The sequence below is a fragment of the Poecilia formosa genome, unplaced genomic scaffold (assembly GCF_000485575.1).
Source record: "Poecilia formosa unplaced genomic scaffold, Poecilia_formosa-5.1.2 Scaffold189, whole genome shotgun sequence".
Classification (NCBI taxonomy): domain Eukaryota; kingdom Metazoa; phylum Chordata; class Actinopteri; order Cyprinodontiformes; family Poeciliidae; genus Poecilia; species Poecilia formosa.
In genome coordinates, this window is record NW_006800128.1 from 604,702 (window position 1) to 621,649 (window position 16,948).

Sequence of the window (16,948 nt, forward strand, 5' to 3'; positions counted from 1 at the left end):
CTGATTTTTATCTGATCAAAGCAGCACTCTCTGCAGACAGTTATATTCAAAAACCAAGTCTAAGAAGCAGATCCTAAATTGAATGGGGTCTACCTCAGAAACAGGCAGTGAAAAAGCAGACGAACCAGGTTTCTACCTGAATGTATCTTTTTGTACTATGTTGTGTTTTACAGACACTTTTGTGTAGTTTACAAAACACATTTTTTCATTCCCGTGGTTTTTCATGTTTTGTACTGTAGAGTAACTGGAACAGACAACTTTGCCTCATCTTTGTCTAACAAATGACCTGATTAAAACTGTAATTACTCATTCTTATTCATTCATTGTTTTTACACTTTTTTCCAACATTTGATCCTCTGATGTTCTGAAATTCTGTATTGGATTAAAATGCATGATGACAATTTAACTACACAAACTGCAGTATTAATCTGTGTTTGAACAACCTGATGTTCTGATGTTACCAGCAGAACATGTCAGAGAAAATAAATCTTGTTTTTTAAATGAACAAACAATTAATAATTGCAAACAAATATATTTATATGCTATTTATTATTTAGCCCAAAGTCAAGTCAATAATAGAACAGGAAGAAGTAAAAAACAAAGTGAAAAACTCAGAATTCCTACCTCAGTGTTTCTTAATCAAAATGGTCCCACATTCCCTATTGTATTTATATGTATTCATGTAAAGACTAGTGTGGTTTTTCTATTCATAGCTAAATATTACAAAATATTCTAGTGTGTATTCACACATGAGTAAGTGTGTTCACATACGTAAGCATATTCATCCATACACAAATCCATAAGATACACCTACAAAAAGGTAGTGGTACTCATTTTATACACATAAGCATACAGCCTGCAAATTATCCCTAAATTATTTTCTAGATTTTCTTTCTCAAAGCAGATAAATTTTCAAAATCGGAACATTTCCAGCCCCTAAAACTGTTATTGGAAGTTCAGTTTCAGGCCAACAAACATCCACGGCATCAGGCTTTTTGGGGACTGCACAGTTGGTAGTACTGTTATTTCGCAGCAAGAAGGTTGTGGGTTTGAATCCCCACCCAGGGCCTTTGTGCATGGATTTCTGCAAGTTCTCCTTGTGCTTGTGTGGGTTCCCTCTGGATACACCGGCTTCCTACCACAGGCCTAAAACTTGATCAACTGGTCTCTCTAAAGTGTCCTTAAAGCTGCAGCATGTAACTTTTAGAATTTTTTTATTTTTACATATTTGCTAAAACAATCAGCATGTTGACAAATAATCTGTGAAAAGATCAATCTCCTCCACCTCTGCCTTGAGCTACTGTTGCCGTCTGAAAAAATGCACCACTCCCGACCAAAAACAACCAATCAGAGGTAGGAGGGGGGCCTTAGGGCTGTCAGTCAATCCTATGTTCTTGCTGCTAAATGTGCTAATGGCAAAGAAATAAGTTACCGTTGCACAAAAGTGGTTATTTTTAACTGGCTAAGCTTAGATTTATTAAAATACCTATTGCTACATGCAATACATCTACTCTTTAATTATGTATTGCAAATTCACACCACTTGAAATTGCAAACTGACCTGCTCCGTTCTTTAGCCAGTTCTGCCAGTGGCCTGCTCTCAGCTCTAATCAAGTAATCTACTTTTAAAACAAGGTTTGAGTTACTGGCAGATAAAAGGAGTGACTTCACTCTTTACTGTCGGAAAAATACTTGCAATTCAGCCATAAACTGATGTAAGGGGTGTTTCTAGAAATGGGAACAATTCCATCAAAACTTTCTAGAAGGTTTTTAAAATTGATTGGATTAAGCTAACTGGAATGCTGCCTTTTCAACAATGAAGGTTTCTCAAATGCATCTGCAGCGCAAAACTCAGTTCATTCATTATCCACAACTCCCTTATCAGCACACTGGGAATAAACACAAGTCTAATAGAAATTCATTAAGTACAGCCATAACCACGTAAACTCACTCCGTCTGAAACACACACACTAACACACACGCTTAGACAACTAGTTTATTAGATTAATAGGCTATGAATGGCTAATACGAATTACCCCCCTCTCTCTTGTTAACGAGACGTAGAGCAATTTGTATAATTATGTCTGGGGCAGGGAAGGTTTCCTGTGTCTAAGCATATTTTTAGACAGCCAAGCTTTCTGAAGGCTTTGATTACGTATTTACCTTGGGATTTTCAGCTTGGCGCTCTTTCTCTCAGAAGTTGTTTTTGAATAATTCATTGCTTTGTTCGAGAGTGGAATAATTTGTGTTGAGACTTATGAGTAGTTTCTGTGGAGTAGGTTGATTTCACTTTTTTTTCATGTTGTTTGTTGTACATGACCCTAGAACATGCTTTTTTCAGAGTTTGGTGTCTTTTTAACTTGAGAAGAGACACTTATCTCAAAGCAGAAAAAAAAACATGTCTTTTGAAACAAATTGGTGCCAAAGCAGGATACCATAAACTGAAGAATAACAATAATTCATCAGTTCTTTTTTTATACTTTGATAAACACACACTTGCACTCACTTCAAAAACAAAGACTGAGGGTGTCCTGTTCTGAGTGATGTAGGACGTACTGAGGACGTCTTACTGGAGCCCAGGTTTACTGGCTCCAGTGAGACTCGGATTTCCTGGAGTCAGAGAACAATGGGAAACATGTCATTGCTCCTCTAGTGCTGAGTAAAGACAGTCACAAGTTTTTGTGGCTTGAGTACTTTATGAATTAAATTTAGTTCAGGTTAGTTTTTTTATATAGTGTTTAATCATAACACACGTTGTTTCAAGGCACTTAGCAAAAAAGTCACTTCAATCTAGTCATTCAAAGTACATTCAAACTATTCCTGGCAATCAAAATGCAAGCTTTCAAACATTTTCTTTTTCTCTTTTTCTTGTAGGTTAATGGAAACATTCTGGAAATGGGCCTAGTGGATCTCCACCAGATTAGCCCCGTGTCAGTGGCTTCAGTGATAGTGCCACCAGAGGACTCCTGGGAATGGGATGAAACAGACATGTCGGTCATGGAAGCAGAGCGACTAGATGTACCACAGCCTGACCTTACAACCAACCTCCCCACAGCCTTGCAATCAAGTCTACCATCAAACAGTATTTTGGCCAATGACAATCAACCTGTTGAGATTCAAACTGATATCCAGGCCACTCAGTTAAAAGAGTTGTCTAATCTGAAGGATGGATCCTCAATGGATGTTAACTCCCATTCCCCGCCAAACAATAACGTATATCAAGTGTACAGCCTCCACAGTATTGAATTATGCAAGCAGCCGGTGTTTCCACTTACTTCCACATTAATGCACATAAATAAACCTGTTAAAAACAAAGAACATTTTTTGCTGAAGAGCATTAGCAAGGATTCCTCCTTGTCCTCCATTGAATCTCTCCCAGACCTCCTGGGAGGTTTGATGTCAAGTAGCCAACAACGAGATAGGATCAGTGAATTTTGTAATAGGGAAAGTGAGGGTGGCAGAAGGAGCGGTCAGTCGGAAAATAGTCTGCGATCAGATTGTGAGAGCGGGATTGTAAGTGACAATGGAGATTCAGAGACATCGTCAAACTCTGGAGTACAAGGAAAGAAAGAGGATCAGGGGATAGAAAGACAGGAGAAAAGAGACCGGAGGAAAAGTGAAATTACACAAGAACATTATAGTTTAGCTCTGGAAAAGAACTGCATTGCCCCTTATAAAAAGAGCAAGATGCAAATCTCTACGAATTTGGAAGAATGGAGAAGGAATGAGTTGAGATGTGAAATAAAAAGAAGCAAGGAGGAGAAGAAGAGGAGTAAACAGGGTGGGGGGGAGGCAGTGGAAATCCTGATAAACGGACATGGGATCCTGACACCGGCAAACTCTGACTCTGACATTGATGTGAAAGGACTTGATGACTCTAAGATGTTCATGTCCCAGAGGGACAACACAGAGTGTAACCCTGACCATTATAATAGTTCAGAGACTCTCCCTGCTCTCAACAGTAGGACATCAAGTCCCGTTTTGTCTCAGAGCTCTTCTTTGGAGTCTCTATTGGCTCTGGGTATCGACTTATTCCCCTCCAAAGAACGGCTGCATCATAGCGTCTCCTTGGAGAGCTGCCTTAATCCATGCCACAGCCCTGACAGGGAGGCGGTGGGCAGTCTCACAAGTCCCGACGAGATGAACCCAGGCCAGGACAAAGACCAAGATAGAATTAATCTAAGAGCAAGCATGGATACTGAAACAGAGGCATCTTCTGGAGAGCTTAGCCAAAGGACTCTTGATCTCCTGAAACGTTTGGAGAACATTCAGAATCCTTTGGTTGGGAAGATGACCCGAAGTGTTTCTGACATGTCGATTCAAAGCAGCATCCCACAAAAGAACCACTTCCCTGTTTCACCCTCTTTAGGTGGTCAACACACTCCACTCTCCAGGATGTTTAGCACTTCATGGAAAAGACAGCCTTCACTGATCAATGAAAACTTATCAAAAATATCACTAACTGAACTGAGTAGCACAGAGGACTTGTCTCTGGGGTCTGAGGATTTTGTTGTGCTCAGAAACCAGCACCCTCTTTTCCTAGATCCAAACATAGCAACCAGTTCCAGCCCTCGTAGGAAACATTGTCACAATGGCAACAGGGCAGGAAAAGGTGTAGATGAGTCGGATGCTGCTAGTTTAAGCATGGTGGTCAATGTTTCATGTACATCAGCATGCACAGATGAAGATGAAGATGACAGTGATCTGCTTTCATCCTCCACACTGACGCTCACTGAAGAGGAACTTGGTGTTCGGGATGAACAAGATGGAGACGATGACAGGGTTAATGGTGTGTCTTCTGGGAATGAGGAGGATGAGGATAATGATGAAGATGACATGGAAACCTCCTATGAGTTGGGGCTTGAGTACATGAAGAGGGAGTTACAGAGCTGGATGCGACCTCCTCGCACCTCTGTATCCTCCTCATTCAAATCAGAAGCAGGCCTTCTGGATGAGCTGCAGTGTGGAAGTGCTCCACCTTCCACCTTCCCATACTCACGTGCACAGTTAATGGATACCAGTAACAAAGCTGGTGGCAATACAAGTAGAAAGGAAAGAGAAGATGAGACCAGACTGAATGTGACGAGAAGTTACATCAGCCAATTTGTAGATGATGTGGAGAATGGAAACATCGACCACAGCTGTCTACAAGGAAAAGATGAAGACGATGAGCTACTCCAAGAAGAGTCTGGCTTGTTCACTCAGAAGAGAGACACATTAAGGGACTTTTATGTGAACACCAAAACAGAAGACCAAGTTGAAGATGTTGGCAACTTGAGAGCTGAAATGGATTCAGTTTCAACAAGTCATATTTGTTCACCATCCAGTGAGCTCCATCCCTTCTCTTCCAAGCGTACTTCCTGTTTGGTGGGAGAGCTGAGAGGGGAGCTTCCCTGTCACAGTGCCTCACTTCCTTCGGCCCCTTTGCTGTCTCCAGTCAACTGCAGATCCCACAATGCACTGGACAACAACCTCCCAATTGCTGGAGGAAGGAAAGCCATCACAATTCAAGAGAAGTTTAAGTTCTCATCGTTGGTCACAGAAGAGACGAGGAGGGAAGTCAGAGCAAAAGATTCATCTCTGCCATCCAAAAAAGGCCACAAATCCCACGCTTCCTGCTGCAGTCCCTTCCTCCTGTCGGCCTCGCCACTCAGCGTTGATGAAAGCAAGAAGGAGAATGTTCATGACTTTGTAATGGAGATTATTGACATGACCTCTGTAGCACTGAAAAGCAAAGAGAACCAGTCAGATGGAGCAACCCAGAGGGAGACCAGTGGGTCTGTCCCAGACCAGTCCTCCACCTCACTAGCACACATCCGAGACAAGGTAGAACTTTAATTCTACAGAATAATCAGATTCACACAGTGTCTACTACACAATTGTTGGATGACTAATGTAAAAACATCTGACATAAATTAATATGAGTTTGAAGCTGTCCTATTTGACCTGGTATGTTCTGTGCATTTCAAAGACAAATTATTTCAAAGGAAAGTTATCTGTCTTCATTTGTTTATTCAGTTGAAGTAATTCAATAAATCGCATCACGGATCAGAACTTTGAGGGTGTAATTATTAATTTCTTCAGTAAGTAAAGCAATCTAAAAGTTCATTAGTTTTCAGTCCACATTTTTTAAAAGGCAAAGAGAAATCACGCAGAAAACATTGTCATAATGTAAAACATTAATATGTAAATAAAGATTTTATGGTGTGATAGTTACAATGAAATACAGAGAATGATCAAAGTTGTATATATACCCTATTCTTGGCTGAACTTTTCTATTTAATTTTAGTAATTCTTAGTTTAAAATCAGATTTCACTTCAGATTAGCTTTAATTAAAGCATCAAAATAAGGCATTTGTGTATGTGGCTCTCAGTGACTATCAATATTGCTTATTCTTACTTCAGACCCTCTACTTAGAAACCAGTACGAAGCAACAAACTGTTCATTTTCTTCCTTCAGGTGCTTGAACACTCCCATAGGCCTCTGCATCTTCGGAAGGGAGATTTCTACTCCTACCTGTCTCTCTCCTCCCATGACAGTGACTGTGGTGAGGTCAGTCAGTGTGCAGAGGACAAGAGTTTGACCCCTGTGCCCTACAGCATCCCATCCTATTGCACATCGACACCAACCCCAAACAGTCCAAGTCCTGAGCTGTTTCCCAGCACCAAAGTGGCAATGTCTTCCTTTCAGTCAGCTCAGTTGAGCAGATGCTCTTCCCCAAGCCTGACTGCCAAGGAGTACATCGGCAGTCTGGATTTGAAGTGTTTTGACGGTGAACCTGCCAGCGTCTCAGATGGAAGCCGAGTGGACCAGCAGTCTTCTAGCCCCTCTCTGTCTGTACCCACCAGTCCTGACTTCAGGAATGAGGAGACGCTGTTTGAAGCCTGTACAGAAGAAGTTTACCTTGGGCCACCTTTGTGCTACAGCATGGTGATCAAAAAGAAACCTCAATACTCCTACCATAAACTGTGTTTAGAGACCTCATTGGCTGGTGGCTGTGAGCTGAATGAAAATGCACCTTGTTTGTCCCAAGAGGGAAAAAGTTCTAAACTGCACAACAGACGGACGGACCACTTGTTCTCGACACAAGGTTCTGGTTCCACAAATGAAACCCAGAACTTCTACCGTCCTGAACTTTGTTACAGCTTATTTTCCACCTCTTCGCTCTTAAGAAGCAACTTCAGTTCTTCAGGTGACAACCTTTTTTCTCCTCTACCTGTCTCGACAGAGGCAATGGAAGAAAAGCTCGGTGAAGACCTGTACCTCGCCTCTGATGGTGTTGTAGGAAAAGTCGCGACTGCTGTGAGTGTCAGCACGCCGCAGGAGGAGAGAAGTCGTAATGAGGGGCCTTCTTATCTTAATCCCTGGGTGCGTGTCGCCCTGATAGACTCCTTCGCCACAGAATGTTTGGCAGATACTAAAACGCTTGAATCCAATATGGGCACCGTAATGACCAAGATAAGTGTCTGCAGCTCTGCTACAAATCCCTCAAAAGAGCCAGCCACCGCCGCCACGCGTATTAATCCCAAAATTAACTGCTCAGCGATGAGAAGGCCTGATAGGGAGGAGGGGAAGAGGAGCGAAGAGGCAGATACTCGATGGGCAGAGGAGGAGGAGAAGAGGAGAAAGGACTGGAGCGCTTCGCAGCAAGAAGCAAAGTCTGCCCTGGTGAAACAGGTTAGTGTTCCATGTATTTGCTCTATCTCCAGACATTATGCAGCGTCTTGATACTGGACTCCACTTCTCTGCTTTGGGTATTAGTTTTAGTCAAACCCGTCAGTGGGAATGAAGGCGGAGAAGCTGTGCTTTCTCTTTATTTTGTTTCGCAAGTCAGACGTATTTTCCTTTCCCTCTGCTCCCTCTGAGCTTTCTTTGTCTTTTTTCTGCTGTGCTGTCTTTTGGTGTTCCTTTATGTTTGTATTCACTATCCTCCTTAATCATCTCTCCATCCAGAAGACACCTACTACATACATGAGGTAACTCTGACTTGCACTGGTCTTATTTAATCCTCTTCATCCCTTACTTTTATGACTTCTTTTGTAATATGTAATTTCCCTTTTTTGTTTATCACCTTTATCCATCCCCCTCACTGTCTTTCTGTTTTAGGTGTGTTTATTGTTTTAATCACTGATTCATTAGTGAAAATAACAATGAAGTTCAATAAATAAAATGAATCTAATTAGATGCTTTTTTAGATACAAATATTTGTCCCCAGAAAATATACACTCAGTATTGATAATGTTTACAAAGTGACTTACAAAATTTATTGTACTTTTTGCACTTTTTCCATAATGTGTATAATATATTTTAGCAATTTGTGTATTTTATGTTTAAGGTCAAAATAAGTCAGCAGTGCTATCCATTCTTTTCTTCAGAGGAATGTCTTTTTCACCGTCTACAGTTTTATAATGCTTAATCATCATGAAGAGGAAAAAAGCAGGTTTCTCACTTTACATTTTGCTTATTGTACATGTAAGGTGATGCAACACATCACTGCCTGAGAACTTGCTTTTATTACCATTTCCTATGTTATTAATGGATGGTGTCATCTTTTTTTAAATCAGACACACAGGAAGGTATTGCTTCATGTGAGACAGGTTTATGTTGTTCAAGAAAGCAAAGTAAAGCTAAATGCTACACTGGTGATTGGTAAACTTCCAACTGCATGTCAAGAAGATTAATACCTCTGATAAAGTGGCAGTTTGACTCAGTATTAGCAGGTCTTGGCACCACAGTGGACTTTTTCACAGATTCTCCAACTTACTCAGTAAACAAGCTGAATTCAACCATAAAGTTTACCTTTACAAACCTCTCAAACTGTAATTTAAAGCATGGTGTGCTTTCTTCATGACCTTACTTTGTATATTTTGTAAAAACAAAAATCCCTGTTTTCTCAGCAATACATGGTTTTTATTATTTTTCTGAGTTGCTGCTCTGGTGACCTGTTCCTGTCTTACCATGGCATTTCGTACTGATTATTATTATCTTATCATTGCTATTAGGCTACTCTGTACCACTTGGTTCTTTAGGACTTAATTACTTGTTACTGCCAGTGCATAAATGTAAACTTTTTTTTTTTAATTATTAGATTTCTAATGTATTAATTGACCATTTACAACTGACACAAATGTCATATTCTTCCTATAGATCTTGGTATTCTTGAGGAATGGTGGACAGATCTGGGAGTTCTGGTCTTTAATCCTAATACATCCTGATGGGAGAGGTTCTGCAAAACAGTCTAATTTCTTTTTGAGACGTTTTGACATTTTGGTTGTGTTGTGCTAACCTTGGATAACCAAAATGACAGTTCAGTGGTTGGTGGTAGAAAAGTATTAAGTGGCTGTTTTTCCCCCACAGTCTTGTTTGTGGTACCCATGAACAAGATGTTAAGGCACAGTCAGGAGGAGGAAAAGCTGAATGTTATAATCAGATGCATGTATGGTTTCAGTAGACTACATGTGATTCCAGAAAAAAAATCTAATATATCAAGTTGTTTTTATCATTTATTTACAGTATTTGCAATTTTCTGTATTATTAGTATTATGATAGAAAAACAAATTTTTATATAGTGTGCTAACACACTCTGCTTCTTGTGCTGTTTGAGTAAAAGACAGAGAATCTGTGAAAATCATTTTACTGAAAATCCAAAAGTCCACTGTGGTGCCAAGACCTGCTAATACTGAGTCAAACTGCAACTTTATCAGAGGTGTTGATCTATCATTACCAGATAGAATTCTGGTAATACCCGTCATCTGTTGGATTTAAAAGCATTCCAGTGTTTTTGCTGCTCTTTTTAAATTTCATATCTTTTTGCTCCTTGTCCTTTTTTGTCTTACATCCTGTTATCTGTGTGTCTTTCTGTATTCTCTACTTGTGATGTAGGTGGGATTTTGGCCAATTCTCTGTCACAGCGTTGAAGGAACACAGGATGAAGCAAACCCTCAGTGAGGACTCCTTCTCAGATGAGAGCAGTCAGAGTATGTTAACATGTAACATCCTATTACTTTGTGGACGAGATTTTTTTTAAAAATCACACCTGCTTAAAAATAAAATCAAAATCTTTTTTTTTTTTTTGTGGAAATACAACCAGGCTTTACATATCAGTTCATCTCCGTTCAAGTCTGTTCCTTTCCATGTGCTTTTAGAATCCAACAGACTCAACAAAACAGGCAGTTTCTTTTGTCAGTCCTTCAACTATGAATCCATCCAGATTTCAGTTCCCACCCAGTGATTACATGCCAGTTATAAATTACTTTCTGATTATTTATTCACTTTCATTGACATGCGTTACAAAATGGGTTCCACATATTCCAGGTCCTTAATATAGATTTTAAAAACTGAATTAGAATTAGCTACAGTTGAATATTTTTTTATAAGTAGATAGTAAAATTATTCTTGTTTCCTTTTTCAAATGTGTTAAAATCTAAGCAGAAATAGAACATGAACAAAAGGACGTTACTGACAGTCTGTGTGTGGTGTGTGTGTGTGTGTTTTAGTGTATGATGTGTGCGCCCTATGGGTGCCTCCAGGGCTAAGCAAAACCTCCTGCCCTCATACTCTAAACACACAAATGTGCACCTGCACATCCACACACACCCCTGAGGGCAGGGCATGAGAGTCCAGGTAGAAGCTATGACAGCCCAACAGCTGCGGGTTAGACAGACACACTACTCACAATCACACACACACAAACACACGCGCGCACACAACAGAGGACAAACTTACATAGACACCTATATACAAAGAACCAGAAAACCAAATCCCAGTGAAAACGCACAGTGGATGTAGCGCTGCGACGAGGGACACACACCTCACCATTATCCAGACATCATATCTATGATGCGTATAGTTGGTCCTGACCTCCATGACGTGGCTGAGTCTAGCCCACCTGTTCACACACAAACACACACAAACCCACTGTACACACAAACACAGGTGCAATTAAAGCAATCGTGAATGCAACTCATGATGTGCTCTGTGACCCAGACAGCAGAAGGTCTACAGCAAAACACACAGGAGAGTATGGGAGTGTGTGTAGTGTTCAGGTTTTATCACTGACTTGCATTTAAAAAGTTTCACCAGACAACAGCCTCAAAAATAAATCAAAATAAATAATACACAAACATGTTAAAAATTTTCATTCAGTGAATGAGAGCATAGATTTTATTTATTTAATGCTAAATTGAATATATTTAGCATTTAAATATATTTAAATGCTAAATATATTTACCATTTAAAATGCTAAATTTTAAATTGGCATTTAAAATTTAGCATACAAATTTGTATGTATTGTGCATACATATATTGTGCATATATGTATGCACAATACAGATGTATTGTGCATACATCTGTATTATATTGTATCACTTCAGTGATGAGATCTAAACAATATCCATGAAATCATGCAGACTGCTACAAACATTTGTGAAGGAATAGGAAACTCTAATGGTGTGTTCACACCAAACACACTATAAGAACTCTTTGGTGTCTTTGAACAAAGATCACCATTTTTATGCAAAGCTTCATGGAATTGGTTCCCATGACCAAGCTTCTGCATCACCCACTGCAATGCAACGCATCAGAAGAATCAGTGTAAAGTTTGCCACCAGTGTTCTGTTTGGGGCAGAACATCTTCTCTGACCTGGGGAGGACATTCTACCCTTTTCTGGATCAAGATCATGCTCTTGTATTTAGAAGCACTTATTATCATCCAGACCACTTCAGACTTGACTGCAAACTGTTCCAGTGACGCCTGGAGATCACGGTCTGATGAAGCCATCAGAACCACATCAGCTGCAAAAAATAGAGGTCCCCAAAACGGATCTTCTCAACACTTTGGCTGACCATAAAGGTTAGGACCATAAAGGTTATAGTCAGAATCTGTGACAACTGGCAACCATGATGGAGTCTAACTCTGACCAGAAACAAGTCTGACTTACTGCTGGCAATGCAGACAGATAAAGTTCTGACTCCTTGCTTTCAAAGTACTGGCACTGGACTATTGTGTTTATGCACCAAACCTTAGTTCAGATTATCCTCCTTTCTGGAGTCCTAGGACGTGGAGGTGAAGACGCTCCTGGTGGGACTCACTTGTTCTGCTGAGGGACTTCAATGTGAGACCTGTAGGATATGCGTACATTTTGGACAATTATTTACTTCCAACTTTGTGGAAGTAAATAATTGTCCCTCTATGGAGAAATTTGACCAGTACAGCTTTAAACTTGGAACCGAAATTCACCCTACATCACTTCCTGCCAGGTGTGTGTTGGGAAGAATGTTAATTGATTCCCATAAGTGTATTATTTAACCCTGTGTTGAGCCTTTCTGAAGTATTTATTAAGCCAAAGCGAGTGGGCAGACATCATAGAAATTGATTAAAAATGGGATGTCCCTCAAACGTATGGGTGAGAAGGCAGGCAAACAAAGACTTTTGGCAGTAAAGGTTTCATATGTAAAAATTGAAAGCGTACTATGTTTACTATTTTCACTAACATGAAATAGAAAATAATCTTTTCTATTTCCTTCAGAGACCGTCTGGGTTGGTGCAGGAGTCTGAAGGATGCAATTGTAGGTCTCTCTGGTTCGATGTTCTCTGAGCGTCTCCCTCTTCTGCAGACTGCTACCTGCCGGATCTTCGTCTTCTGACTCAACTCACATCTGGTGTCAGGAGGACTTTCACTGGAGCTGCACAGGTTGGGATTGGCCCAGCTCACAAGCCTGATGAGTTGATGAATTTATGATCATGAAGCAGTTTTAAAGAAATTTCCTGAGGATATTTCGAGGTTCTCTGCGCTCTTGCTTGAATGTAGAATTTAAATGCATGTACACTTAGTAAAAAGGTAATTGACTTATTTAAAGGTCTGACAGATTTTTTTGAATATTCAAGGGAGTAAGTAAACATTTTAGATAATTTAGTGTGTAATCACCTTTTTCAGGGAGGCTGCAGGAAAAAATAGTTCTCCATAGGAGTACTTTGTCAGACATTAGTCCCAATTCATGTTCCATTGCTATATTTTGTATTAACCTTGGTTTCAGTGAAAAATGACATTGTCTTTTCAAGTGTGATTGTCAACATCTAAAAAAAATCCACGATTTGGTCTTGAAATTGTGCTTTTTTGAATTTGGGCTTTGAGACACTGATACCAAACATCACCTGATCGTTGAGTTGTTTGACCATTTGCAATAGCACATTCAAACCAAATGGAACAAAAAAGAAAAACCTAAATGACTGTTTCCATCCCTTTACAGAGATGGTTGTGAAGCTGAAACACAAAGAGAATGCAGCTTTTCAACATATATTGAAATAGTTTCATGTTTTTGTCCCTCACTCTCCCATCAGGACATGATGCAGGAGAGGACAGCAGTGGGCGAACATTTGCAGAATATTAACTTCCTAGTTTTTCACAATATGTTACCTTATAAAGTATAAAGTTCCAGTCATTTCCAGTTTCTAAAGCTCTAGCTTCCGAACCATTAATTGGTAGACTTCAGAGTTTCATTGCACTGTTGATGTAATCAGCTTTGGTAAATTTCTTGATTTCTAAAAATTGTGCCTCATTTGCATAGTGAGAGGTTTCATCACAAACTAAAAATATTCACACAGTAAGTAGTTCTTTACTAAAGGTTTCATGTTTTACAATGAAAATAAGAACAGGTGAACAAGAGCTGAACTATTCTCAGAAAAACTGCAATGAACAGTCCAGCTAATATTAAACACCTGGATTCTTCATTTAACCATAAGAACTAAGACTTCAGAGACCCGTGGAGCTCCATTAGCCCCCCTCTACCACAGACATGGTGACCCATGTTGCTACCATAACAACTGCTAAGCAAAGGCTTGCCACACATCCAGAATGTGACCAATGTCTAATCCTTCCATCAGTATTTTCTATTTAGGGAAAAGGGAAATTTGGGCTAAATAATACTCTATATATATATGTGTGTGTGTGTGTGTATATATATATATATATATATATATATATATATATATATATATATATATATATAAACAGCATCTTGAGATCAGCTGAATTCACTCTCCTTCAAGTCCATAACATAGATACTGAAAGTTATGCAAAAAGATTTATAGAATTATGTATGCTTTGTATGGTGCCTTGCAAAAGTATGTACACCCCATAAGCATTTTCACATTGCTACATTACAACCACAAACATGTAGGTATTTTATTATTTTATGTGATAGATTAAGACATAATAATTAAGTGGAAAGAAAAAAAACATACATCATTTGGTTTGAATTTGGATCTTACTATTCCTCTTACTCCTTTACTCTGAAACTCCTGGATAAAATTTCATGCTATGAAAAACAGCCCAGTTGATAAACAGACCAGCCTTTGGTTAAAGTACTCTCAGTATAAAAGAAGGACAGTTCTGGAAGGAAACCTTTGAAAAGACTGAAGACAACCAGAAAGCTGCAGTAGGCATGTTGTCATGAACACAGATATCGGAATAAAAGGCTGAGGAGAATAAACATTTAAACTATTTAGTTTTAAAGTCTTCGTGAGGCCTCAACAAAATGTAAATGAACAAAACACAATGACAAAGTTGGGAAAAATCGAGCTAGAGGTTGAATACTTTAAGATGTAAACTTTCATAATCTAAGAGGAAACATGGGTGAAACATTTAGAAGGAAACTTGAGTTTTAAATGGTTTTAATGAGGCGGTGACTGAACAGCATCTGTGAGTTTCAGAGCAACTTTTGTCAGATTAAATGTTCAAATGTGTTTTCTATGCATTTTTGTTATAAAAGATATTGTTGGAATGATCTTAAATTGAAAATGAAGTTTGTTTTTTCTGGGGGGGTTTCAGTTCTTTGCCCACGCTGCTTTCAAAAACAGTGTTATATTAATTTTGTTAAAATAAAAAATAAAAATAAAAAAGAACAAAAAAAAAGATTTCTGGACAGGTCAGAATCCCACAAAACGTCTGGCTTAGATCAAAGATTGTCCATGTGTTGCAATGACCTGGTCAAAGTTCATACTTGAATCTAAGTGAGATCTGAGGCAAGAAGACAGTTGTTTCCAGATGTTTTTCATCCAATCTGAATGAACAGAATCAGTAAAAAAAAAACTGAAATTAGTCCAAACTGTTCTGTTCAGTGCTGTAACTATTCTACAAAGCACACCCTAAAAAAATTAATACGCCACACTTTTCAGATTTGTGTTTTATTGAAAAACGTATTGTAAATCCATAAAGTTTTCCTTCTGCTTCACATATATGCTGTACTTTGTGTTGATGTATTAAATAAAATGTGGATAAAGCAGATTAAACTTTTGGACTGACAAGATGTGAAAAAGCTAAAGGGGTGTACATACTTTATCAAAGCACTGTAATGTTTTTAGGGAACAATAAACTGTAACCTGGAAGCTGCAACGAAGGTCAGACTCCAGAACAGCTTGGTCTTTCTCTAAAATGTACAGCAGGAAAGGAAACGGCAGAGTGCAGTGGACGCTTCATGGACCTTTATGTGGAAAGTAACTCCTAAATATTCAAGAAAAATCTGCCTCTTCACTGAGTATTTTTTAGTACATTTCTAAAATATTCTAAAGAAAAAGCAGTTTGAGAAGTTAAAACACATCAGCACAGTGCTGCTCTGTATTTTTGCTTGGTACTGATTGGACCTCCAAGAGAGGAAATAAGGAAGACAGTATAGATGTTCTTCTGCAGTGCTAACACTGGCTCCACTGACAGCATTAATGCATATTAAGATATGTTTGGAATTAAAACTATTAAAACAGGCATTTCTAAGCAATTTGAGTAGATGCTTCAAGTTTTAGTGGATTTTAGCTATCCACAGGTGGCTGTGGTCACTAACNGTGTGTAATCACCTTTTTCAGGGAGGCTGCAAGAAAAAATAGTTCTCCATAGGAGTACTTTGTCAGACATTAGTCCCAATTCATGTTCCATTGCTCACATTGAAGTGGGCTAAACCTATTGTGTCCTACAGTTTAAGAAACTGAAATATTTCCTTGGAATTATTTTGTATTAACCTTGGTTTCAGTGAAAAATTACATTGTCTTTTCAAGTGTGATTGTCAACATCTAAAAAAAATCCACGATTTGGTCTTGAAATTGTGCTTTTTTGAATTTGGGCTTTGAGACACTGATACCAAACATCACCTGATCGTTGAGTTGTTTGACCATTTGCAATAGCACATTCAAACCAAATGGAACAAAAAAGAAAAACCTAAATGACTGTTTCCATCCCTTTACAGAGATGGTTGTGAAGCTGAAACACAAAGAGAATGCAGCTTTTCAACATATATTGAAATAGTTTCATGTTTTTGTCCCTCACTCTCCCATCAGGACATGATGCAGGAGAGGACAGCAGTGGGCGAACATTTGCAGAATATTAACTTCCTAGTTTTTCACAATATGTTACCTTATAAAGTATAAAGTTCCAGTCATTTCCAGTTTCTAAAGCTCTAGCTTCCGAACCATTAATTGGTAGACTTCAGAGTTTCATTGCACTGTTGATGTAATCAGCTTTGGTAAATTTCTTGATTTCTAAAAATTGTGCCTCATTTGCATAGTGAGAGGTTTCATCACAAACTAAAAATATTCACACAGTAAGTAGTTCTTTACTAAAGGTTTCATGTTTTACAATGAAAATAAGAACAGGTGAACAAGAGCTGAACTATTCTCAGAAAAACTGCAATGAACAGTCCAGCTAATATTAAACACCTGGATTCTTCATTTAACCATAAGAACTAAGACTTCAGAGACCCGTGGAGCTCCATTAGCCCCCCTCTACCACAGACATGGTGACCCATGTTGCTACCATAACAACTGCTAAGCAAAGGCTTGCCACACATCCAGAATGTGACCAATGTCTAATCCTTCCATCAGTATTTTCTATTTAGGGAAAAGGGAAATTTGGGCTAAATAATACTCTATATATATATGTATGTGTGTGTGTGTATATATATA

General features: G+C 38.8%; 1 protein-coding gene across 1 annotated transcript in view; it reads left to right on the forward strand.

Moving 5' to 3' along the window:
- The window catches only part of LOC103147774 (A-kinase anchor protein 6), a 169,460-nt gene extending 156,609 nt beyond the window's left edge, over positions 1-12,851 (forward strand). Inside the window, exons 23-26 of the mRNA XM_016678750.1 lie at positions 2,874-5,825; positions 6,460-7,677; positions 9,883-9,977; positions 12,528-12,851. Of these exons, the coding sequence (XP_016534236.1) occupies positions 2,874-5,825; positions 6,460-7,677; positions 9,883-9,948 (4,236 nt within the window). The 3' untranslated portion in view covers positions 9,949-9,977; positions 12,528-12,851. The remainder of the gene's footprint in view (positions 1-2,873; positions 5,826-6,459; positions 7,678-9,882; positions 9,978-12,527) is intronic.
- The last annotated feature ends 4,097 nt before the right edge of the window (positions 12,852-16,948 follow it).